The 27,052-nt window shown below is 39.8% G+C and overlaps 2 protein-coding genes across 5 annotated transcripts in view; both read right to left on the bottom strand.

Annotated features, from left to right (window-relative positions):
• LOC109939126 (stathmin-like) overlaps positions 1-9,521 on the bottom strand; it is a 17,925-nt gene extending 8,404 nt beyond the window's left edge. Inside the window, exons 1-3 of one of the 3 annotated variants that reach the window (XM_048613136.1) lie at positions 9,415-9,521; positions 8,467-8,510; positions 2,941-3,022 (exon numbers count right to left, since the gene is read on the bottom strand). In XM_048613136.1, the coding sequence (XP_048469093.1) occupies positions 2,941-2,953 (13 nt within the window). In that variant the 5' untranslated portion in view covers positions 2,954-3,022; positions 8,467-8,510; positions 9,415-9,521. The other 2 variants (XM_048613133.1, XM_048613132.1) reach the window with 2 other exon arrangements.
• Positions 9,522-11,789: 2,268 nt separating this feature from the next.
• LOC109934892 (stathmin-like) lies at positions 11,790-23,568 on the bottom strand. Of its 2 annotated transcripts, none has more exons than XM_020533563.2 (5): positions 23,444-23,568; positions 17,843-17,929; positions 14,180-14,352; positions 12,930-13,121; positions 11,790-12,316 (listed from the first exon to the last, which is right to left on the bottom strand). In XM_020533563.2, the coding sequence occupies exons 2-5, from the start codon at positions 17,859-17,861 to the stop codon at positions 12,257-12,259; spliced, it is 444 nt and encodes a 147-aa protein (XP_020389152.1). In that variant the 5' UTR covers positions 17,862-17,929; positions 23,444-23,568; the 3' UTR covers positions 11,790-12,256. The 2 variants fall into 2 exon arrangements, with proteins under 2 accessions (XP_020389152.1, XP_048469174.1); XM_048613217.1 differs by having other exon boundaries at positions 23,426-23,519.
• Between the last annotated feature and the right edge of the window lie 3,484 nt (positions 23,569-27,052).

The following is a 27,052-nucleotide window of genomic DNA, read 5'->3' as shown; positions in this document are numbered from 1 at the left end:
GATACAACTTGCGCCTCAAAAGGAAGATCTTACTACCTTCCTTCCAACATGAAGTCAGAGTTAGGGAAGTTCGTGGATAATTGTACTATGCTCAATGCCATGACACTTCAGGTACCTGGAACAGTCCGTGTCCGTGTCCATTTGCAGTAAGACCTGGATAACATTCAGGCTTGGACTAATAAGCTGAAAGTAACATCTGCATCACAGAAGTGCCAGGCGATGACCATCGCTAACGAGAGAATTTAACCATCATCCCCTAACATTCAATGGCAATTATCATCACTGAATCCCCCACTAACATTATCCAGGAGATTACAATTGACAAGAAATTGAAGTGAACCAATCAAAAATACTGCAGCTACAAGAGATCAGAAGCCGTCTCCCCAGAAAATGCCCACCATCCACAAGGCACAAGTCAGGAGTGTGATAGAATACTCCCCAATTCCCTGGATGTGCGCAACTCCAATTATAGTCAAGAAGCATGACACCACCCATGACAAAGCAGCCCACTTGATGCCATTCCATCCGCCAGATTCAACATATACCCACTTCATCGCAGACACACGGTACGTGCCATCTACCATAACAAGGCTCCTCCAACAGCAGCTTCCAAAGCCATGATCTCTATCACTCCGTAAAACAAAGGCAAATGCATGGGAACACCATCACCTGCAAGTTCCCATCTAAGGCACATGCTATCCTGATTTGGATCTATATCTCAGACCCTTCACTGTCACTGGGTCAAAATCTTGGAACTCCCTTCTTAACGGTACTGTGGGTGTTCCTACACCAACAATTGCAGCTGTTCAAGACAGCAGCTCACCAACACTTTCTCCTCGACAGTGAGGAAAGGATGATAAATGTTAGCTTAGCCAGTCATATTCCATGCATGAATGACAAAAAAAACTATGGCAGTTTCAAGTCATTTCACTTAAAGTTGCGATTTTCAGGAAGGGAACCACAATTCTAAGTGACACTGTACTACATAACATTACCCGGAATAAGTTTTAGAAACTCATTACCCCCTCTCTGATTTATGCTATTGTTATCACAGTCTATATAGGGATAATTAGGTCATCCATTACAATTAGCTGGTAGATTTTGCACCTCTGTAAATTGCTTGCAAGTGTCTTATCTTCTATCTTTTCTGCTGGTCGGTGGTACCTCTAGAACATCTTACCTCTCATCAAATATTGTTTGCGCATTCTAGGGAAGTTTCTTTCTCCAGAATTCTAATTTAATCTTTAATCAAAACTGCTGCTAGTCCCCCTTCTTTTCCTTCCCATCTATCCTGATATCACATTATATCCAAGAATACGGGGACAGACAAGTAAATGAAACTAGCCTGCAGATTAGCCATGATCTGATTGAATGGTGAACAGCTTCCAAAGGCTGAATGGTCCATTCTTGTTCCTAAAAGCCAAACCACTCAATCTTTCACATTCATTAAAAAAAAATCTGAATTTGATGTTATTAGTTCTGTTCAAGATTAACTTATCTTCTCAGCTTGTGAAAATTGCCTCAAAAAGAGCTGCACTATAAACAAAGGAAGAATAGAAATGTGGTGTATATGGATTTTAGCAAGGCATTTGATAAGGTTCTACATGGTAGGCTCATTCAGAAAGTAAGGAGGCATGGGATTCAAGGAAATTTGGCTGTCTGGATACAAAACTGGCTGTCCAATAGAAGACAGAGGGTGGTAAGAGATGGAAAGTATTCAGCCTGGAGCTCAGTAACCAGTGGTGTTCCGCAGGGATCTGTTCTGGGACTCTGCTCTTTGTGATCTTTATAAATGACTTGGATGAGGAAGTGGAAGGGTGGGTTAGTAAGTTTGCCGATGACACGAAGGTTGGAGGAGTTGTGGACAGCGTGGAGGGCTGTTGTAGGTTGCAACGGGACATTGACAAGATGCAGAGCTGGGCAAAGAAGCGGCAGATGGAATTCAACCCAGAAAAGTGTGAAGTGATTCATTTTGGAAGGTCGAACTTGAATGCAGAATACAGGGTTAATGGCAGGATTCTCGGCAGTGTGGAGAAACAGAGGGATCTTGGGGTCCACGTCCATAGATCCCTCAAAGTTGCGACCCAAGTTGATAGGGTTGTAAAGAAGGCGTATGGTGTGTTGGCTTTCATTGGCAGGGGAATTGAGTTTAAGAACCGTGAGGTTATGCTGCAGCTCTATAAAGCGCTGGTTAGACCACACTTGGAATATTGTGTTCAGTTCTGGTCATGTCATTATAGGAAAGATGTGGAAGCTTTAGAGACGGTGCAGAAGAGATTTACCATGATGCTGCCTGGACTGGAGGGCAGGTCTTATGAGGAAAGTTGAAGGAGCGAAGAAGGACGAGAGGTGATTTGATAGAGGTTTACAAGATGATGAGAGGCATAGATAGAGTGGACAGTCAGAGACTTTTCCCAGGGCAGAAATGACTATTATGAGGGGGCATAATTTTAAGGTGATTGGAAGAAGGTATAGGGGAGACGTCAGAGGTAGGTTCTTTACACAGAGAGTGGGGGGCATGTGGAATGCGCTGCCGGCAGTGGTAGTGGAATCAGATACTCTAGAGACTTTTAAGCGACTCTTGGATAGGCATATGGAGGATAGTAAAATGTGGGATATGCAGGGTAGATTGATCTTAGTAGGATAATAGGTCAGCACAACATCGTGGGCCGAAGAGCCTGTACTGTTCTACGTTCTACGTTCTAAGTCAGTTTATGACTACAGATGAGGAAAGCAGCTTTTAGACTGGTGATAAAAACAAAAACATGAAAAGTTAAGAGCAAAACTGTCAGACAGATATGCAAACACATATTACTACTCCTTGTGCAAGTTCTTGCATTTAATTTTTCTCTTGTCTTTCTACACTGCATCCCCACTAAAGAAATTACCACATAGTCCAGATGTCCAGAACTATGTGCATTAAATCAAGGTAACACTTACCAGTGCAAGCCATGTTCAACAAAATGGAACAGAAACTAAAGTGGACACCTCAGGACAAATGCTCAAATGAGAAAGGTAAAACCTGTAGGATAAGCATATAATGGCAATTTTAAAATGGTCATTCGAAGCCACTAACATTTTAGAAATCTAACTGCTCAAGTCTTACAGCCTAAAAAGTAACAAATTCTTATCAAAGCTGCGACAAACTGGAGCTTGATCTCGTTAATATAAACAAATTGCTAGAGAAACTCAACAGGTCTAGCAGCATCTGTGTAGAGGGAAACAGTTTGTTTTGAGTCCAATGTCACTTGATCTAGTGGTTGCATTGTACCAAATTCATTCAAGAATGTGCATTTAAACAGCTCCCTTAAAACAGGAAAATATTCTAAGGTACTGAACAAGATCAGTAAAACATTTTTGACACTATATCAGAGATGAAGAATTAGAGTAGTGTGCACATTTCAGTATAATTACCATAGACATTAAAGGTTCACTTGATTGATATCTGGGATGAAGTGACTGTCTTATGAACAGAAATCAAGTAAAGTGGACTTACATTCCATGGAATTTGGAAAATTAGAGGCATGTCATTGAAACAAACACTTAAAAGGGCTTGTTTGGATAAATGCTTCTCAGGGGTAAGCCATATTTAGGTAGAGCTGAAGAGTAATTAATTTCTCTCAAAGGATTGTAAACTCTAATTTCTACCTCAGAGGGTTTTGGATGGCTGAGTCAATGAGTACATACATTCAAGACATCTTGTTGTCTTTGGATACCAAGGGAATCAAGCGATATTAAGATATTCTTGGAAGGGGGATAAGAGGTAGATGAAATATGACTTAATTGAATGATAAGCAAGGTTGATTGGTCAAATAACATTCTTGCCTCGATTTCTTAGAAGTTTGGGGAACTTCAGAGGTTATCAGTTCATGGCTTTTTTTTTTGTGGGGGCGGGGTGGGTTTGGGAACCTTCAGAAGTGATTCTCTGGCTATGATTCAATAGTTAAAGTCTTTGAATATCACTGAGAAAAAAAACACACATTTTGTCAAAGTTATTCGTCTTGCACTCATCTGGAAAAGAACAAATTCAGCAAACAATACAATGATATCCACAAGAGTTAATCACAATCACGGAAAGCTTTGGTTTTAGACATTTTTCTTTCCAGCTTCTGTAATGGGGATAAAAAGAAAACTTGAACAAATTTAACATTGTTGGCATGATCTAAATATCTTATAGTACAATTTTTTGTGGATTGTGAACAAAAATTGATATGGTTCAGAAATCAACTTTGGTAATCCTATATAATCTTCTATTTTACTGCTGGTCTTCACCAATCACAATGAATCATGGGCGTTCTTCTACAGATGTCATCGTTTTTCAAGGACTGCAACTCCCCCCCCTCAGTGGTCGAGAACACCCTCGACCGTGTCTCCCGCATTTCCCGCAACTCATCCCTCACACCCCGTCCCCGCAATAACAACCAAAAAAGAATCCCCCTCGTCCTCAGGTACCACCCCACCAACCTCCGGATCCAACGCATCATCCTCCGACAGTTCCGCCATCTGCAATCTGACCCCACCACCAAAGACATTTTTCCCTCCCCACCCTTATCTGCTTTCCGGAGGGACCACTCTCTCCGTGACTCCCTTGTCCGCTTCACACTCCCCTCCAGCCCCACCACACCCGGCACTTTTCCCTGCAACCGCAGGAAGTGCTACACCTGCCCCCACACCTCCTCCCTCACCCCCATCCCAGGCCCCAAGAAGACTTTCCACATCAAGCAGATGTTCACCTGCACATCTGCCAATGTGGTATACTGCATCCGCTGTACCCGGTGTGGCCTCCTCTACATCGGGGAAACCAAGCGGAGGCTTGGGGACCGCTTTGCAGAACACCTACGCTCGGTTCACAATAAACAACTGCACCTCCCAGTCGCAAACCAATTCAACTCCCCCTCCCATTCCTCAGACGACATGTCCATCCTGGGCCTCCTGCAGTGCCACAACGATGCCACCCGAAGGTTGCAGGAACAGCAACTCGTATTCTGCTTGGGAACCCTGCAGCCCAATGGTATCAATGTGGATTTCACAAGCTTCAAAATCTCCCCTCCCTCTACCGCATCCCAAAACCAGCCCAGCTCGTCCCCGCCTCCCTAACCTGTTCTTCCTCCCACTTATCCCCTCCTCCCACCTCAAGCCGCACCCCCATCTCCTACCTACTAACCTCATCCCGCCTCCTTGACCTGTCCATCCTCCCTGGACTGACCTATCTCCTCCCTACCTCCCCACCTACACTCACCTTTACTGGCTCCATCCCCCCCTCTTTCCTCTCCACCTATCTTCTCCTCTATCCATCTTCTATCCGCCTCCCCCTCTCTCCCTATTTATTTCAGAATCCCCTTCCCCTCCCCCATTTCTGATGAAGGGTCTAGGCCCGAAACGTCAGCCTTCCTGCTCCTATGATGCTGCTTGGCCTGCTGTGTTCATCCAGCTCTACACCTTGTTATCTCTCGTTCTTCTACAGTTCTTGGTGGCCACAATGACCATGCTCAAACAGAAATTTTCAGCTGTAAATTTAATACTGTTTCACCCCTCCCACCACTAAAGCACACCAGCACCCCCCACCTAACCAACCCAGCGGTTTCTAGAAAAAATAGTTTACAACGCATTCAACATTAATAGTCTTAAAATGCTCAACTTAAAACACAAGTTCACATTGATGAGACACTAACTGTTTAAGTTTGCTGATTTTGTTACAGACAGAATCAGAAGGTAGAGCACAGAAGGAATTAATTTTGTTCATTGAATCTATTATCTGCCCTTTTAAAGAACTGAAGCAGACCTCAATCTGCTAATTTTATTACTCTCCTATTAATTAACTAGTCCAAGATACACAATACACCATGCCATTTCTTTCAAGCAGGTTCCCAAAACCACCTTCACCACTAACATATATAACTGGTACTGACAAGATTTATAAACTAGTACCACTTATTTCAAACCATCTAGGCTTTTTCAACAAAGAGAAAAAGACTGAATGAATAGAATTTCAGTAGAAACCAATAATTATTCCTGAAGAACTGAGAAGGTAACAAGTCAAGTCTTGCACATGAATGAGACAGCCATCACTATAAGTGTAGAAGAACAAATAACTTGCAAGCTTTACAACTGAACAGTTGCCCAATTGCTGAAGTACACTATCAATCAATTTAGTCACAATGGATAGCAAGTTTTCAACTGGAAAAAGGACAAAAACAAAGTGAAACTCTTTTGTGATAGCACTACTTACTGAAATGTTCATTTTTATTGATCTATCATGCTGAAATCTCAAGTAACAGGTTGACATCATAAGGATAAAAACAAGTAGAAAATAAGAGATAAAGTGTCTTAGCTTGAAACAACAACCCTCTCCTTGTCAACAAGATGGAAAATGTTGGAAAACACAAAGCAGTACCGATGTCAATTTGTCCTTTTCAGATATGAATTTGAATATGAATTTGTCTTTACACTCTGTAGTTATTACTGATCTGCACAAAGTTTCCTGCTTGTTCTGAATTTATTACAGACAGAATTAGGAGGTACAGCACAGAACAAATTAATTTGGTACACTGAATCTATTATTACCTGCTCTTTTAAACAGCAGTACAGTTAGACCCATTCTCCCATATTTTACTCATCTTTGCAGTATTTTATTGTTCAAACATACATCTACATTCCTCCCAAAAAGTAGCTTTTTGAAACTTTTTCCACCTTCCCATCAGCAGCACATTCCAAATTCTAGCCATTTGTTGTGTAAAAACCTTTTCCTCATATTGCTAGCACTGACAGACTTATAAACTAGTACCACATTTCAAAATAACCAGTCTTCTATGATGAGGAGGTTCTTGCTCTTTTGTCATTCACTTCAAATCTGCTTCCTCTGACCACTAACCCTTTGGCCTACAAAAGGTTTCTTGATGTATTCTATCTAAACGCTTCGTAATTTTATTATTTTATATCACCATTTAACATTCTCATCTCCAAGAAGAATCCAGCCTCACTAATCAATCCTCATAACTGGAATCCCTCATAGCTGGAATGATTTCAATAAGTAACTTGTGTAACACTTCTAAAGTCTTCATCTTCATACCTCAAGCATGGTGCTTAAAAGTGGACACACAACTTCAGAGGGTCCAAATCAGCATATTATATTGTTGCACTTCTTTGCTTTTGTATTCTATGGTTCTACTTATAAAGTCCAGCATTCTATGTTCTTCATTAATTGTTTTTTAAACCTATCCTGACACCTTTAAAAGAGTTCCACTCAAGCATATCCATGTTTCTCTTTCTTACATCTGCTTTAAAAAAAAACACGAAAGAAAATACATATTATAATGGGACATCTTTTCTATCAAAGCACGTCACTTCTCACTTTTCTGAATTAAAATAAGTTTGTCTGTCAAGCATCCATCCAATCCACCATTCTAAGCCCTCTTGACATCTATTACTATCTTTCTCACTGTTAGTACACATACAAATTTCAAAATTATGCCTTAGTCCAAGGTCAACAGTGTATACCAAAAATAGCACTGAATCCTTAAAGAACAAAGTATATATGTCTCCAGTCCAAAGAGCCATTCCCACTCAAAAACTCATACTCAATTTTGTATGTATGATGCTCAAATGCCTTTTATCCATCAGTTTTGCTAACAAAAGTATTACATTGAACACTTTTGAAAGTTTATATACACAAACTTCACTATTGCCAGTTTTGGTTTTAAGCTTTTAAATCAGTATTTTCTTTTCCAGTTGAGAATATTTTTGCTGAAAATGGTTACATGGGGAGAGAGTGTAATTTTTTTAGTTTATGTTCATTTAAGTTAATAAAACATTCAGGCCACAGGAGGAAAACGATTGTGGGTTAAACAAACTTTTTTTTAAAAAAAAGGTTACACAAACGGTAGAGAAGCATCTCCACGCATTTTAAGTCTAGCTTCATTTCTCAAACAAGCCACAAGGTTGTTCTAGAAAATATATAAACCGTTATCTGTCATTCTGGTAGATGGAGAGATCAGGCCACATGCTAGAGAAGCTCTCGGTATTTAAAAAGACATATTTGATCATTGGGGAAAGAGAACAACCAAAAGGTTGTATTCAATAATTATCAACTAATACAAATACATCATGTTACAGTACTTGGCAAGTGTGTTTAACAATCATTTTCAAAAAGCAATTACAAAGTAATCCAGTGGAACAATCATTTTGGCTTCAACTAGTTTCAGTATTGTATTTTGGGAAAACAAAATACTACAGTAAAAGGCAAAGTTGCACAACTGTTTTGAGATAATGCAACCCTCATTGATATTATACATTAAAGCCCTAGCAGCAAAAAAAGATAGATTATAAATAGACTTACAACAGTTAACACTTTCAAACTAAAGCCATTTTTCAACAAATAAATATCACCAATTCAACTATCTTCAGTACGCTTCCAGTCCAAGGGAAGTTGCTTCAAAATAAGCTTATTTACATTTGATCCACACTTACCAAAGTAGAATTAGGGCCAACAGTCAACGAAAACAGACCAACTTCTAAAAAGAAAACAGGTTATTAGTTTTATCCCAGACAGTGGTAATTTAAAAGTAACATTAGCAGAGGTTTGACAAATAGAGAAACCTGTTCGGAAAAGTTTTGGATTCAGCCTGACGAATCCCTGGAAGTCCTGGTAGGGACAAAATGCCCTCACCCATCCCCACAGGGGGCACTATTAAATTTTTCAAGTGTAGGAAGCATCACAACTGCCCCTAATTCCAAACCAACTCTTAACCCAGTTCTGTTGGTTTCGGATAAACTGAAGAGCAACCAAGGCCACCGAAATGCATTCAACTGAGCGAAGGCTGTGGGAGAATGAAGACGGACCTTGAGACAGTTACATACACAAAACACCGACTTTTGCTGACACCAGTTTTTGTTGGCCCTTTAAAATACCAAGCGGGTTGCTAGCCAAAGACAGGACGCATAAGATGTGCGTGGGAATCAAAGTCAATATAAAAAAGATCATAACTTCCACCCACCCGAAGACCGACCACTAACTGCGATTAGATGCAGCCCTTCCTACGTGCTCCCTTTACCTCAGCTCAATAGCTACTGGTGCCACCCCCGGGCTCCCGCGCCACGCCACAGGCTCCGCCTCTTTACATTCAAACCGGTCTCGTGGGCAACGGCTAACGGTCGACATTTAACGATTAACGACTTAACGATCATTTTAAAATGTCTTCAACAGTTCTTCAAAGATGTAACTTTTTAAAAACTTAAACATCATATTTATTCGCTATCGCATTTGATTTCATTCCCGTACTTGGCACTTTTAGGTTATTCCCACTGTCATGTGCATTTCAGGGAACCTGATCGTTATCTTTAGTAAAAGCAGCGCAGCAATGAAATATGTATTAGGCATATTAAAACAAAACGTATGAATGAAGAGTATAAAAATACCTCCTCCAGCCATAAAATTTGGCCTAAAGACGGAAAACATCGAATCACTTAAATGATATTGAAGGCATCGGCTGGATCACCCGTGACGTTGCTCACGGTAAATGGAGATGATGGCGCTAATTTAATTATACGGGCTTATATGAGGTACTACTTATTGCAAGATTTGTTATGCTACAGCTATGCACCTGTATTGACATTAATTATTGCAAGTAGGTATATTAAAGGGACAGCTAGAGATCAATTGCATTCATAACCTGATTAAACCTGTAAACATTGATTCGTAATGCACAATAATTTGACACGGTGCCTAGAAATTCAGGATCAAGTATGAGGTGAGGGTGTTTGAAGAATGCTAGAGCCAATGATTAGCATGTCAATAACAACTTAATTGCTATGATGAAGCATACAAAGAATTGAAAGGTTCAAGATGCTGACCTTCAAGACCCATTTCATTTATAACAGAACCAAAAAGGTCCCAAGTCCTCACAAACGAAAATCGAAATACTTTCACAACAGAACATTAGTCAGTGTACTGAACAAGCTGCTACTTAGGCAGATGGTAGAAGTTAGCATCAATTTATACACAATAGACTGGCTTCCAAAAAAATAATATTTTGAGCATGAGTAATGAGACTTGTGGAACATACCTGGAGATAATGTGATTTGGGATCTACCACTCCCAAAGGTCTCCAATGGGGGCTTTTATGTCCCAAATGATTTGTTCATTTTATTAATGCTGCATGCAGTTACAAGAATGATACAGTACAAACTTGCAAGATTTCAATTACTCATTCTACAGTCTAGCACTCTTCCGATTAAGACGTTTTGCAGGTTAGATGTTTGTAACTTGAGGGCTTGGAGTTTAAAAGGGAGTCATTTCATTTATGTACAGAAAATGACCAATCAAAACTTTGTCAGATCATCTTGGTATTTCTGACCCAGGATGTACGATTACGCTGAAGTATATTCCAGAAAGGGTAGTGTACCCGAAACAAAAGGTCTACCAAAAGTAGACCACATTCAAAACATTGCAATTATGTTATTAGCAAGAAAAAAGGTGTTCAAATCAGTGTTGTAGAATTTTGAATGGATGGCAACATGGACACATTTCTATATAGCACTTTACCTCCAATCTCCCCCCACACTTTTAACCGTCAATGATAGTGGACAGATTTCCAACTGCTCAAGACAAAAATTGTACATGTCAAGATTCCACAAATCCATGAAAACAGATGTTTTTCATCTAAAAGTTCAAATAGAACACTCCCACTTTCAAATATCTCCACAGGATCTTGTGCACAATTGCAGATCAGGCCTTACTACTACTACTACAACTACAACTACTAAGTGTGCAACTCTTGATAGCATAGGGTTGACAATTACATCAGGGAGACAAAGCAATATCTGAATGATTGCATATAGTACGGCAGTCAGGTAACTTCACTGAACAACCTGAAACAAAAGATAGTAAGAACTGCAGACACTGGAGAATCTGAGATAACAAGGTGGTGTCGAGCTGGATGAACACAGCAGGCCAAGCAGCATCAGAGGAGCAGAAAGGCTGACATTTCAGACCAAGGCCCTTCTTCAGAAAGGTCTGAAACAAAGTCTACTTTGCTCACTATAACGTCTTGTCTGGGTATACCTTTCATGTTTCGTGCACCCCACCCCACACGGACTCAGGTGGCTTGAAATTGTAGCCATTGGTGGTGTAATAATTTCAGTAAAACGGGCTTCCCGTTGTAGTTTTTCCATAGTCCACTGAAGACTGGCACCATAAAACAATACCAGCTGTACCTTTGATACACTAGCAAGTCAAGGTTTTCTCTAGGTTGCCTTAATCTGCATCACTTCCTGGTGAGCCAAGTAGACATGGTACTATCCATTATCATTCATACCCATCCCTTCCTCAGGTATACCTGTTGTTTTTACAGGTAGATGGTTTCCACAGTTGAGATGATGCAGGAATGCACTATTCAAAGGTCTGAACCATCTTGCCAATCAAGCCCAGCAATCTCATCCACAAATAGTTATCTTTTTGTAAAAGTCATTATCAGTTTAATGGCAGCATTACATACACACAGACCAGAGCTCAAAGTTAACATGAAGTCAGTAGAAACAGCAGAGTCCACTTCCCCATTTGGGATCAGAATGTTATGTATTACTTGATCTAGTGGGACTCTTCCAGACTCTGAATAAGGCATTTTGCCTAGTATTACGAAGATTCGATACAAGGGTATGCCACTAGTAAGACATGGCTTAAGTTACTATGAATGAAGTTACTACACATGGTTTCAAACAGCAGGAGTCTTGTACAAAAAAAAAAAAAAAAAAAAATTTGCTCTGTCCCACCACTGAATAAAGAGAGACACAAGTCAACATCAATGGTGTAGTTTTATTGAAACCAAGGCAGATGTAACAGGTCAGGCAGGTTTACAGTTACACACTTAGACTAGACGTGTAACACATCAGTAAAGCATGCTAAAAGTTACACATTTCACAAAAGGAAAAACCTGAACCAGCAATTTCATTCACTTCACTACTTGTAGAAAAAATGCAGGAGCTCCATTTATCTACACGGGGTTTGGCAAGGGGAGGGGAAAAACAAGGGAAGAATAATCCACAAGATTGCTTACTAAAAAAAAAAAAAAAAAAAAAAAGTGAAAAAGCATACAAAATACAAGCTTCCCCACTGGTCAGCTTTTGGCTCGCAGTTGCACACTTAACAGCATTATTACAAATTAGGAGGAGTTCCCATTAACACACTGGCCATTAAAAAAAAACACATCTTTGGATGTTTGAAAATCCTCAAATTCCAAAAGAAAAAAGTATTGACATGGAGCTAGTCTTCATTTTCTTCTTTGATCTCTTTACTCTTTCGCACTTCTTCCATCCGCTTTTCCTAGAAAGAAAAAAAGTTTCTAAGTCACAAAACAAGGATCAATGAACCAATACCACAATTCTTCCAGAAACACTTGTTCCAATCAAGGTAACAATCAAGACACATTCTGTTTTAATGTGATTGGTCCTTAAATAGAGGACTGAAACAGACAGGGAGATTTTCCCAGGGTGACTATTTATGAATTAAATGTTCAAAAAGCTGTTATGTTTGCTAGCATTTGGAGAGAGACCAAGGATTTAACTATGCCAACTTTCACAGTACTGCAGGCATGGGACTTGTACTAACAGCATCTAGAATAGAGATTCAGTGGGGAATATAGAGGGAAAAGGATTCTTGCTTCCATCTGGTACCAAACGAATCCTGGAGTTTCTACTGCAAGGACTGATAGTACCTTAGAGAGTGCAAAAGACATTTCAATCCTTTGCCGCAAAGTGGCTTGGTTGACTACCAGCACCACAGAAGTCAAATCACATTTGTCTTCAGAAAGGAGATGGGGTATGAGAGTGAGAAAACAATGGTATAATGGCACCATCAGCTAAAATCTAAGTAATGTCAAATTTCACTCTCCACGCAGCAATAGTTGCTACAAGACATCCATTAGTTCCATCATTACCTTTTCCCGTAGGCGCTCCAGTTTGGCTGCTAGTTGGGCTTCACGGTTCTCTTTGTTAGCTTCCATCTTGGTGGTCAGTTTTTCTTCTGCCATTTTCCTGAAATTGTTGTTTTCTTCAATAGCTTTCTGAAGCACTTCCTTTTCATGCTCACGTTTTTCAGCCAACTGCTTTAGCACTTCTGCTTCATGTGACTAAAAAACAGAAAACAAAATAAGGCTGCATTACAAAACAAACCTCACTATCCAAAAGGTTCAAGTATTGCATTGAAAGCAAAATGTAAACAGTTGCACATGATCAGTATACACAATTATGAACTACTCCTTGTTCTGTACAACTAGCTCACTGTAGCCTTCACAGGTAAACTCACTGGACATATTACTATGTTTAAGTAGCCACATTATGTACATCACATGGACCATTAAATAAAATTCTATTGCCAAGAAAGAAACACATTTGAAAGATCTGGCCAATTCCAGCAAGTCTTTGTAACTGTATACTTTTTTGGGGAAAACACCCAAGTTGCACAACTTTTAAAGTAGGCTGCCCAGAAATCCAGTTAAGCTGCTTTTTGATCAGTTCTGTAAATAGATTAATCATCCTTTTTAAGGCTGAAGGGGTGAGAAAGGCAGTTGGATAAAAGCTTGGAAGTTTAATTTTTAAGAAGAGTGTTGCTAATAGAACAGCTGAAAAGAAAGGTTTGAAAGTGCAAAAACAGCTCTTCAGAATGGAATCCATTATTAAAAAAAAAAACCATCCCAACAGTATCTTTATACATCTATCGCTTTTTACGTTTTTCAGTCTGAAAGCAGTTTACAGGTTAAGCCATTTATCAAGCCAAGTCACTGCAATGATATTTTTAAAGGATTTTCATTTTCTTAAACTGAAAATAGTTTTACATTCTTTTGCTAAATCAAGAGAGTCTCTAACAGAGTTAAATCAACTTGTCTTGTTAGAAGCTGAATGAACAGCTAAGCATTGTTTTGAAATTCTTTACCTGACATTTAGTTAAATGTGAGTTAATAGCACAGACCAGATTATAAATAGACTTGACTAGGTGAAGTTGAGTGCAATACTGCAAGCAAGGGTATTTCAAATTGTGAGAAGAAAATTACTCAAAATCAAACAAGTTCAGCATGTGACAGACAAAAATGATGTCCAATCTACTCCTGTAGTACTTGCATGCTAGAGATGACTTTTACCAGACCCAGAATTGAATCATGCAACTTTAGTTTCACTCAGATTGGTGTACCTTTCGCCGGATTTCTGCAGCTTCATGTTTGCGCTGGATTTCTTCCAATGAAAGATCCTTTTTCTTTGGAGGAGAGAGGGGAAACTCTGGAATAGCTTCAGCTGCAGGTGGACTCAGGATCAACTCAAAAGCCTGTCCAGAAGACCTCTTGTCCAATTCTTTCACCTTGATATCTGAAAAATACATCTACTCAGTACTGTTACCACCTGACATGCCAACTTACTAGAAGTAATTGGACCTTAAACTTGGTGACAATTTCAAAGAATGCTGCAGTTAGGAAAAGCTGTCTCATGACAATCCATTGTAACAAGAGACAGGAAAATTGCATTTTAAATTTGGCATATAGTTTTGATGACATAACCAAGCAATTAGAATGTTCCAGGCTGAATGCAGAAAATCAACAATGTTGAATCTGCCCACTTATCATTAGATCCAGTATGTCTCAGGACATTGTTTATTGTGGTTGACAGAGCAACATTGTGCTTCAGTGACAGTTGAGTATTGTTTCAGTTGTGCACAGAGTAGCATGTGAAAATGTTGATTCAGCAAGATTAACCTCACCATCTCTCAGATCATCTAGTTCTACATTTCTCATCTGGAATTTAAAAGATACAGCACATTAAAGTAAAACCCTACACAGTGCTACAACTGATGGAATCAAGTCCAATTTATTCTTCCAGTAAGAAAAGTCTCAAATTGCTGTTTCTAGGACAGTTTAGCCAAAACATGATTAGTCTAATTTATGTTGAAAATTTACTAATAAATTTCCAATGTACATGCATCTATGAAAGCTTAGCTTACAAAACATTTCTCTTTCATCCACCAGGCTACAAATTCATTTCAGCCTTTTCAAGGGAATGTGGGCTTTGCCAGCTGGGCCAACTTTTATTGCCTAATTGTTGCCTTTAGGCAGAGATGGCAAGGTGACTCCCTTGACTGCAGTTCATTTAGTTTAGGTTGGACCCACAAAGCTGTTCGAGCGAGCGCCAGGACTGACAAATGAGACTGAAGGAGCAAGAATATTTTCCAAGTCAGAATGGATTGAGAATTGCTTGACAGATTGGCAACGGAGGGAATAAGTGGGTCTTTTTCGAAGTGACAGGCAGTTGCTAATGTTGTCCTGCAGGGATCAACGCTTGGGCCCCTTACTCAACTTGAAAGATACAAATCAACATTTAAGTGGTGATATATTGGAAAATATAGACTTGCAAATCTCTGCAGCCTTCTATTCCAGTCAGGGAAAGTTAACAGACAGGGGCAGCAAGTAATTAGGAAGACAAATCATGTACCAGCTCTCAGTGCAAGGCAATTACAAGTTCAGAAAGAGATGTCCCACTGCAGTTATACTGGACCTCGGTGAGACTGCAGTTGGAGCACTGCAGAGTTTTGGTCACCTTAAAGAGGAAATAATTGCCAAAGAGGAAGTGCAGTGAAGGTTCACAAGGCTGATGCCAGGAATGGCAGGACTGTTGTAAAATTAGAGATTGGGAAAGGATGAGATGCAACTAGGTTTAGGTGTTCTCGTACACCAGTTACTGAAAACAATCATGCAGGTGCAGTATGTAAAGGCAGCAAGATTCAACTACAGAGCAGGAATACCTTACTCCAGTTTGACCATACCTTAGTGTACTACATGCAATTTCTGTGTCCTTATCTGACAAAAGGATGCTGTGGCTATGGAGAAAATGCTGTAAGGATTACCAGACTGATTCCTAGAATGGCAGGACTGACTAATGAAGAGAGACTGAAGTTCTTACAATTATATTAACTGGAGTCAATACGGAGAGGTGATCTCAGAAACCCATAAAAAATTCCAACAGAACTATACAAGGTAAACGCAAGAAGGGTGTTTCCTATGACCAGGGAATACAGAACCAGGAGTCTCAAAAGGATTTGGTATAGGTCATTTAGGACAGATCAGGAGAAAATTTATTTACCCAGAGACTGGAAAGCCTATGAATTCTCTGCCACAGAAAGTGGTCGAGGCCAAAGCATTGAATGTTTCCAAAGGAAGAGTTAGATATAGTTCTAGAGGCTCAAGAGATCCAAGAGTATAAGGAAAAAGAGAGAACAGGGTGCCGAGTTGGATAATCAACCATGATCTTCATACTGAATGGCCTATTCCTGGTTATATTTTCTATGTCTTTATGATTAGTGAATAAAAGCTCAGTTGAACTAGTGTGTACAAGAATTGAATTTGGACGGTGGTGGTAGTGGTAGTGGTGTTGGTGAGGGGAGAGTTTTGATTGAACTGCATAAAATTCTAACATGGCTAGACAGATTAAATGCAGAAAACGTGCTTCCCGTAGTGGAGGTGGTCACAGCCTCAGGATATAGGCTAGGCTAATTAAGACAGAAGGAAGCAGTCAAACGTTCGAAGTCCTTTCTACAGAAGGATGCGGAGGCTAATATATTCAAGAGATATAGAGAGAAAGCTGGAATATGGCAAACAGGATCAGCTGTGCCATGTTCAATGGCAAAGAAGGCTGTAGGGATGAATGGCCTATTCCTGTTCCCTGTTTTCAGGTGAGACGCTCGGAGGGTAATTACAGGTGGAGGAATTCCCATGTAGCTGCTGCCTTTGTTCTTCTAGATGTCAGTGGTCATGTGTTTGGAGGGCACTGTCAAGTGCCTTAGTGAATTCCTGTTGACCATGTTGTAGATGGTATACGCTGAGCTGCTACTGAGTTCTTGTGGTGAAGGAAGTCAATGTTTGTGGACTTGGAGCTAATTAAGCTGCTTCCTCCTGGATGGTGTCAAGCTTCTTAAATGTTATTGGAATTGCATTCATCCAGGACAGTGAAGTCAGGATTGATGAATACGCTTGGGCCTTGTAGATAGTGGACATACTCTGGGGAGACAGATGAGTTACTTGATGCAGATTTCTGGCTTCTGCCTGCTCTTATTTATATAGCTACAAAAGAATGCTCAATACACAACAGGTCTGGCAGCATCTGTGGAGACAAACAGCTGATGGAGTCTGGTACAACTCTTATGAACTTCAGTGCTCAGGAAGAGTCGTACCAGACTTGAAATGTGAACAGCTTCTCTTCAGATGCCTCCAGGCCGGAGTTTCTCCAGCTTCCTTTATTTCTTCAAGATTTCCACTCTAGCATTTGCATTATGGAGGGGAGGAGGTGGTGACCTAACGGTATTAAAATCGCTGGACTGTTAATCTGGATAACCAGGGACTGTTCTGCGGACCTGGATTCAAACCCCACCACAGCAGATGGTAGGATTTGAATTCAATAATAAAGCTGGAATTGACAGTCTAATGACGACAATGAATCCATTGCCAATCAGAACCATCTGGCTCACTAAGGCCCTTTAGGGAAGGAAACCGTCATCCTTACCTGTTCTGGCCTACATGTGACTCCAGATTCTCAGTAGCACTGTTGACTCTTAACTGCCCTCTGGGTAATTAGGGATGAGAAATAAATGCTCGCCTAGCCAGAGATGCCCTTATCCCATAAATGGATCAAAAAATTACTTTATTCAAATATTTACATGGTAAAATATTTATATACCTGATCAGTGGTAACCCCAGGATGTTGATAGTCAGGGATTCAGCAATAATAATGCAATCGAATGTCAAGGTTGGTTAGAGTCACTTCTTTTTGTAGATATTCATAACCCAGAATTTGTGGATCTCTCTCTACTTACCAGCCGATGCCGATGCCATAATGGAACAAGACCAAACGGGTTGCTAACTTCCAACTGTTGAACACTGTCCAATCTGTGCAACAGATCCTGTGGTCAGAACATTATGTTAAAAAGGCTGACATAATCAAAGTACTATTTACATTCCTTGTACAAAATGTGATGAAATCTGAAGAAACAAAACAAAATCAAAAAGACAGGTTTCGATGTTTCTGTGCTATGCAGATTTGGACAAATTGAATGGACCCCTTGAGCACAGCAACTTTATAGCAATTTTTCAATAAAATTAAAGTTAGGTGAAGAAACTCATCTCAACCTCAAAAAAGTCAGACTTTGCAGTAGCTCACTTGAGCTTCATTACTCAGAATACATCACAAAGTAGCAGCCTTAAAATGGGAGTCTGCTTTGAGATCATGCTACATTTTCAACACAAGCATTGTATCCTCTTAAAAACTTAAGGCTACTTTTTTTTAATTCATTCACTCATTGTGGGCATTGCTAGCTGGCCAGCATTTATTGCCCATACCTAGTTGGTGGTAAGCTACCTTCTTGAATTGCTGTAGCCCATATGCTGTAGGTTGACCCACAATGCCCTTAGGGAGGAAATCCCACAATTGTGACCCAGCAAAAAAATGAAGCAATATATTTCCAAGTCAGGATGGTGAGTAGTTTGGAGGGGAACTTACTGGTAGTGGTGCTCCCACATATCTGCTGCCCGTCCTTCTAGATGGAAGCATTAATGTATTTAGAAGGTGCTATTCAAGTATCTTTGCCTGAAGCTAGGTCAGCTAAAGCTCATCTCTTTACTGTATTGCATAACAAGTCACTAGTTGTTGATCTTATGAACTAGTCAAGATGTAAAAATCCAAATAAAAGTTATGAATGCCACTGGGATGATTTGTAGTTTGTCCACAATTATGGCGTATGAACATAAAACAAGGAGTAGGCCATTCAGACCCCTTGAGCCTGTTCCACCATGATTTTATAACTGATCTTGATTGCAACCCAAAATCTACATTCCTCTACTCATAATAAATATGGAAGCCTGCTTCATCAGAACAGATCCACTCTTGCCAAGGCCACTGGGGACTATGTTTTCTCAACTAGACCTACATGCCTTGCAACCTCTCATTCTGAAGTAAAGATGACTTAATATAGATTCTATTTGAGTGTGGCAAATTTTCAGACCTTGAAGACAGCTTTTATTAGAATGTAGACTAAAAATGGTGGAACACTGGGGCAGGTGATCAAATGGCTGTTTCAGAAGCCAGCCGCATTTAGCCTACTCTATGCCATGGAGGGAACACCTCAAATTAGGAATGAAGTTTTGTTGCACAGGAATATCACCAGGTACATGTTACATTTGGACGAATAACCTCAGGTTTTGTAGTTGCAGCCTCAAAATTAGGACAATGAACCCAGGAAAATCAGGGCCAAAACTACTAAGGATCTACCTGCAGTAGAAAAAGGGTGCTGGCAATACTATAGGAGATCTGAGAGCAAGCATCTGTAAAAGAAGAAGAATTAATGATTGTGGTCAATGGTCTTTCAAATAACTAAGATTCCATGTTTGTGACCTTAAGATTGATATTTTCTAAACAAGACTTAAAACATTAATTCTGTTTCTATCCAGAAGTACTTGCTGCCACCACTTTGCTCTTATTTCAAATATCCAACGTGTGAATTTTGAAGTGTTACTTGTACCAATAAGAAATCTCAACTAAAGACTCAATTCAGATTGATACATTGACATACAGTGCCTATCCAGTCAACAACTAGTGGAGAGACACCTATTTATATAATTGAATAGAAAGAAAAGATGTCATGTACCCTGTACATTTCACTATATTAAATACCTACATCATGAGCAGAAAGAAACTCCAGGTGAAATGCAAGCAAAGTGTGTTAAACAGATTTAATTGCAGGAAAAGGCTATTGACAAGTACTTTTGTGTACTCCACTGGAATGCCTGAGTTTAGAACTCAGACTTTTTATTCTAACTCAAATTAGCTTAAGTTTCAGTCGTGTCTAGGAGTCAGAAGCATCTACTGTACGTTGCAACGACTAGAAAAAGTGGATTGTCAACAATTACCTTTCATTCTACTTGACTAAACATTTTAGAAACAGACGATCAAATATAACTCAGCAAGGTTGTAACAGATATGAAGTGCAGTTATGACTTCATCACGAGATTAGTAAGCATTACAAAATAGCAGTGTGTTTTCAATCTGTGGTTATATGAAATGCAGAAATAAACAGACAACTTGTTCCCTTTGCCAAAACTAAGCTTCCTAATCAGAGGATGCAATTATTTTGAATTACACCATTGTTAAAAATCAACCAGCAACTTGACAAGGAAAGACTGACAGGGAAGGATTGACAAAAAAAAAGACCAGATGCAGCCTTGAGGAAGCCAAAGATATTTAATCTTTTGATGACTATTACTTGAAAGCCATTTTGTTTTAAACTCAAAAATCTAACAAAACTCCCTTGACAATTTAATGTTTCAGCAAATGTAGCATCTGGCACTGTCTAATCACTTGGAAATTCTAGACAATGATTGGCACCATGACACTGGTTACAGCAGGCTGCACTATTTACCACTAAAATGAAATCAAAACCCAATTTATCATACATTAGAGCTGTTAAGTGCTTTAGAAAATGGCAAAGCATACATTGTTATCCAAATTTCTTTAAACAAAACCTATTTTGCATTTACACTGCCAGTAATCAGTGCATTGTCACTAGATTGCACTGCATTATTCTGCAATAAAGTAGACATGCATTAATACATTCACCACAAAATTATGTAAAGTAGCCACCGCCCAAATGTGTTCTTTTAAGAATAATCATTGTAAGGCTATTCAAAGTGCAGTTTAGGTAACCCAAAATTGACCTAGCATGCAGGTAACATTTTAGTAACTCATGTTTTACAGACTAATATTCAAAAGGATATTATCCAAGTAGATGAAGTTCAGAATTAGCAAAAGATACCCATTATGCAGCTAAATATGAAAGCCTGTGGGAATATTGATTTAAACACAAAATGATCCCCAAGTTTAAGTAGGGACACAAAGGGCTTGACAACACATTTGTGCCGATCTAGCCTAGTTGGCTTAGAACAAATGTCACTGCATACAACGTCCATGGTATGGCACCTTTTAAAAAAAAAATTGAAAAAAGTATTAACTCCTAATTACAGGAAAGCTGATAAGATAGAATAATACATCAGACCCAATAACTAGATTTATGGCCAAGTATGCACACAGCTTTGAATGGATGGAAAGAAAGTCTGTCAAAGTATGTCAGATCTAGGGTCTAAATAGGTCAACCAGTGAGATCAAATTGATTCCTATAGTGAGGAAGTGTTTTTGTTTTAAGTGCCATCAGCTTGAGAAAAAGAAACATGAAGTTGTGGGGAAAAGTTAGAGTGACAGGATATTAGATTGTCAACATCAGGAGTAACCTTCAATATCTGGAGAGGACCTTTTCCCTCCCTTCTCCAAGCAGAGGGTTTGATGAACTGGAGTGGTTCTCCTTTAGAAAAAGGAGAGAAAAATTAAGTGTTTAAAAGTATGGGGTTTTGATAAAACAAAGAAATGGTTTTCAATGGCAAGAGCACGATTAACTAAGACTCAGGCGTGATGAGCATTTTATTAGTTATAATCTAGAAGGGTGGCAGAAAGTGCTTCAATAAAGAAAATATGTAGTAAGTGGAGAAAGTAAATTGGTTCTTATGAAATAGCTCTTCCACGGAGCTGGCACAGGCGTGAAGGGCCGAGTATCATTCTAGGGACTGAACTCCGGTCTCAAGTGGATCCTGGCAGGTGGCCAAATGGTGCCCGCCTTCACTATTGTATTTTCAAATTAGCCATTGGGTGCAAAATGCAAGTTATTCACTTTCAATACTGAAACAAAATATGCAACCGCTTTTAAGACATTTGAATAACTCAGCATTGTCCTTGTTTGATTAATTTCCCAAAGCACTGAAAAAAGCTACATCCCACAAGACTTCAATTTGTTGCTGCATGCTAACAATCTCAAAACAGAAAAGGCAAAAAGAAAGTGATGTTCTAGCCCATAAAAAACAAACAGTTGCGACTCTCTCAAGGCTGTGATAAATCTCAGCGAAATCTATGGAACAGACATTGCAGACAGCAACAAGACTCGAGCGCCACCTGAAGCTAAAGATAAGAAAATGGTGGCAATACACAAGAGTACAGATGTGAAAACACGCTCTTCTATTCAGCCGAATGTGACAAAAAAAAAGTCCTGTTGCTTTGGGGCCAGAAAGGTGCCCCAGTATATTAATGATAGCGCAGAAACAGACACTTCACAATATCACCCAAATATATTTTCTAGGTGTAAAAATATTGTATGGATCAAGTTACTGAGAAACAACAGCGGGCAACACCCAACCTGAATACGGCAAACCTAACTGGATTTAAAAACAGGTTTTGTAAGTTTTCTTTTTACAAAAAATGGTTTTTGAACAATTATCCCCAATTTAGAAGCAAGTGCGACTAGGAAGATCGAATTAATTCGAAAACGGTACACGAAAACAGCACTGGTCAACTGCTGGTCCATCCCCATCCTCAAACTACAGGTATACGAAGCGATTCATTCGGTACAATATTGAAAAATATGTCCAAAAACTCAGCTTTCATGCAAATTCAATAAAGCACTTGTATTTGGCTTTTTTTTTTTAAATAAAAAATGTAGCGCTTCTATGAACCCCTCTTTGTGCTAAGACAGAAAACAAAAACACTCCAGAAACGTTATTTCAGAACAAAGAGTCACTGTATTTCTTGACGGCCAAAAAGCAGTGGAATTGAAGATCCCACGGAAAGCAAATAACACAAGACCTCGTGTGCTTTAAAAAAATGCACAAGCTAAGTAATAATTCAGACAGGTGCAACGGATGTCGCAAGATAGCGTTAACATTTATAAAACTGATGGAATGTTGCAACTGATACCTAGAAATATTTGTTACCTTTAAATTCCCCACTCCAACTGTCTAGTCAATAGGTGCCCCTCCCTTATTTCTTTGATGACCATACCCAGACAATAACAAAGACCCCAGTGAAGTTAGGCAAAAATAAAATATGGCTCTGCATGAATTTATCGTTTGAAAGGCGGTAGTCTTTTTAGACGATGCACCACGTTTCATAAAATTGAAGGCTTATTCAAAATCAATCATTCTTATAGCATTTCGAGTAGACATCTTGCTCAAAATAGACAGCGCCCTCGCCCCTCACCCTTTGTGTCTATTGCAATATGCACCTCTGGAAAATTAGATCTTCCAAGAAATTTAATCCCATCGAATGCGCGCATCAATTGCATTCTCTTCCAATGAGAATGATGATACCGCCTTTCTTTTGCATCTTAAGCTTAAGCTTAAAGCAAGCAACATCTCAATATATGCAACAGATATAGATTAACCTCAATTAGCCCGCTCATTCTCAGACTTTCTGTTGCAACGGCGCGAAACTGTAAACTCCCAAAATAAAATGATGCCTGAAAAATATTCTCAAACCGTCCAAGAGATGAACCAGTTAATCCTACCTAACTAGTGCATGCACATACCTAACACGGTCCCCTTACCCTCGTTCCTCGCGTTCCCTTTGTCTCCCGCGCTCAGCACAAACCCGCTTTCAATTACCAAAGCGCCCCCTCTCCACTCCACCGAATAAAAACCGTCAAAAATACGCCACGTGACAGCATCGGAGCTCTCCCATTGGTGGTCAACTGCAACACATGAGAAGCACAATAAACAGTACATCGAGTCTATTGGTCATTTTCAATATACTCCATCCAACCAAGGAGGACTACGACGGGCTCTGAACATTCATTGGTTTGTGACTGGAGAACCCCGATCCCAGTTGGCTAAGACGGTCCCTTGCCTTTCACCGATTGGCTGTTCTGCCCTCCAGTCCTTGCTGTATTCTTATTGGTCATGGCTTCTTGCCGCCTGACAAGACAATCGAAGTGTCGTCACGGAATTTTAATAAAGGTTACTTAACGAGCATGCGCAGGTGTTCTGGTCATTTGGGACCAAGGCTGTTGGGGTCATGAGGTAGCTAGCGCCAAGACTATTCCCGTTCATACACATTTGGCTAGCGACAGTTATTGTTGGTTCGTGCCAGAACAGTAGCCACCTCGGCAAAATAGGAGCTTGTTTCCACATTGAATAAGATCATGGGCAGTTTCGAGAAACACAGTCACTCGACCCCAAACGTTAACTCTCATTTCTCCGGAGATGCTGCCAGACTTGCTGAGCTTTTCCAGCAATTTGTTTTTTGTTTGATTTACAGCGCTTAATGTTCTCTCGTTTGTTATTAAAATCATGGTGTAATTACACCACGTTCCCACTTACATCTTGAGATGGAAGCAGACGTAAGACATTAGGGGCCATTGAGATCATGGCTGATGACAACATTCAATTCCATTTTCTGGCCTTATCTCTATTGGTTAAGCTTTGATTCCCCTCCTAATTAAAAACAAAAAATCTGTCTGTATATTTCAGCCTTGAATGTACTGAACAACCCAGCCTAGACAGCTGTTTGTTGTAAATAATTCTGTAGATTCGTCACCATCCCAGAGAAGAAATTTCTCATGTCATAAATGGGAAACTCCTTACAATTATACCCTGGTCTAAACTCTCCAAAGGAAAAACAATCTCTCTGCATCAACACTGTTGGCCCCTTTAAAAGGTCACCTCTCAATCTCCGAAAGTTCATAGAGTACAAGCCCAAATTACTTAACCTCTCATAACTAAATCCCTCCCTGCCCAGAATCAACCCAGTGAACCATCTCTAGACTGCCTCCAATGTCAACCTCTCTTTCCACATGAAAATTTCTTTACTAATGCTGAACATGCTCCCCCAAAATACTTCACAACCTTGTAACTTTCAGTTTATCTTAAGACTTTATTTTGAAGGCAAGATGACAAGTTGGGCCTGGTTTTAACTCAGTCTATGAAACCAAGTCGGGAAGGTATGGGGAGGAGAGGGTGGTTCTGGACAGCAGCATGTGTGAGCAGTTAGAGGTCAAGGATTTAATCTGGAGTCCCCAGGTTCTGGTCTCTTGTGCTGACAGGCAAGCTTGTTTAAATACACAGAACAGGCTCATTGATGTCCTGGTGGACAGTTTGCAATTTTAACTGAGACTTGAATAAGACATCCAAGCTGGATTTGATCTCACTCCACATGCACCACAGCACATTCTGCCAGGAAGGAGCAAAATAGCTAGGGGAAGCCCATGCAGATTTTTAAAAATGTTTCTTTACAAGTTGGGACAGAATGTTAGTGTTCTTCTTCCATTTTTGTTTGGCCCCATACGTTCTAGGAATCTGATGATCAGGGATCAATCCCATGAGCTCCTGTTGTCTGACAACTGTTATGAAGTGCTTGGAAGAATGTGCCTAATATCATGCTCCACTGTTCCACAAAACTGTCACAAAATGTATGCAACCCTAATGAAACTACCAAGATGACCAATTTTCCCAAATGACTGCTATTCAAAAAGAATTCACACCAGGTTAGTTCACTAACAGTAAAACTATTTATTGTATTGCATTTAATTCTAACAAGAACACTGTTGTAAGACAGGATTTCTAATTTATGCAACTTAAACTATACTCCTTCAAACTCCAAGTAAACTTATTCAAACACAATTAAGATAGAGAGAAGACAACAATTTACCACATACACTAAGGATGGAAAATATATAGACAGGATAAACCCAATAATCAAAAGTCAAGACCACAAAGTAAAAAGTTATTTTCTCAGGCATAGAGTCATATAGCATGGAAACAGACTCTTCAGTCCAACTTGTCTGTACTGAGCAGACATCTTGAACTGATCTAATCCCATTTGCCAGCATTTTCCCCATATCCCTCTAAAACTCTATTTCAGGTACCCATCCAAAAGCCTTTTAAGTGTTCTAATTGAACCCACCTCCTCTGGCAGCTATTCTATACATGCACCACCCTCTGCTTAAAAAGTTGCCCCTCAGGTCCCTTTTAAATCTTTCCCCTCTCACCTTATGGACTTCCCTACCCTGGCAAAAAGACTTTGGCTATTCAGCCTATCCATGCCCCTCATGATTTTGCAAACCTCTATAAAAAGGCCACCTCTCAGCCGCCAACACTAGGAAAAAAAGAGCCCCAGCCTAATCAGCTTCTCCCTATAGCTCAAACCCTTCAATCCCAGTAACATCCTTGCAAATCTTTTCTGAACCCTTTCAAGTTTAACATCTTTCCTAGAGCAGGGAGACCAGAATTGGACGCAGTATTCTAAAAGTGGCCTCACTAATGTCCTGTACAGCTGCAACATGATGTCCCAACTCATACTCAATGCACTGACCATTGAAGGCAACAGTGCCACCTTGTCTACCTACAACTTCATTTAAGGAAGTATGTAACTGCAACCTTAAGTTTCTTTGTTCAGCAACATTCCACAGGGCCCTACCATTAACTGTACAAGTCCTCATCTTTTTGATTTTTCACAATGTTGACATATTGTTCTTATAGTGATGGTGGTCCTTCAATTCCTTGGTTGATCAGGGGAATTTAGGTATTTTCTTATAAGAATTCTTTTTAAGCTGTCCTTTTTTCTCAGAGACAGTGAGAGAAATAGATTCTGTCTGCAGGCTCTGGATGTTTGTGCTCTCTGCTGTTCTTGGCATTAAAGCTCTTTAGCACTGTGCAGCTGAACCAGAAGGCTTTTATCAGGAAGAATGCTTAACTCAAAAGATTCTGTGCTGCTTAATCTCAAGTTTTCCATCTTACTCCTTCATGTACTGCCCTGTTCAATATATGCAGCACTCGATTTTCAAGTTCCAAAACATTTCTAGTATTCATATTTCATTTCAGTTTATAGTCCCAAAAACATTGGAAAACATACGATGACTTGCCCTGCAAACTCCAGCCCTGGCAGTAGCGGCTAATCTTGACACTCTGATGTCAATAGCTTTGGCAGCTGCATCATCCTTTGAAGTCTTCCCACCTCAAACACTACACCTCAAAAAACATCACCTCCAGTGCTTTTAATGTATTTTACAATAGTGCTGTAATCAAGACCAGCAAAGCTCATTGCCCTGGGTGTGACACTTGTACTGGCTTTAGGATTGGCAGGAGGTCTTCAGCCTTTGAAACTGTTCTGCAGTTCTTATATTACAACACCCCATGGCTTATCAAACATACGTGCCTTA

This window comes from Rhincodon typus, chromosome 27 (genome assembly GCF_021869965.1).
Source record: "Rhincodon typus isolate 14 chromosome 27, sRhiTyp1.1, whole genome shotgun sequence".
NCBI lineage: Eukaryota > Metazoa > Chordata > Chondrichthyes > Orectolobiformes > Rhincodontidae > Rhincodon > Rhincodon typus.
Note: the sequence above shows the minus strand (reverse complement) of the source record. Positions and strands in the feature narration are given on the sequence as shown.

Bases quoted from the DNA above. Each gene is read 5' to 3' on its own strand.
- LOC109934892 (XM_020533563.2), bottom strand. The intron at 13,122-14,179 runs GTACACCAATCT...TCTGTTTTTTAG, and splicing joins CTGCAGAAATCCGGCGAAAG to TCACATGAAGCAGAAGTGCT. The intron at 12,317-12,929 runs GTAATGATGGAA...TTTTCTTTCTAG, and splicing joins TGGAGCGCCTACGGGAAAAG to GAAAAGCGGATGGAAGAAGT.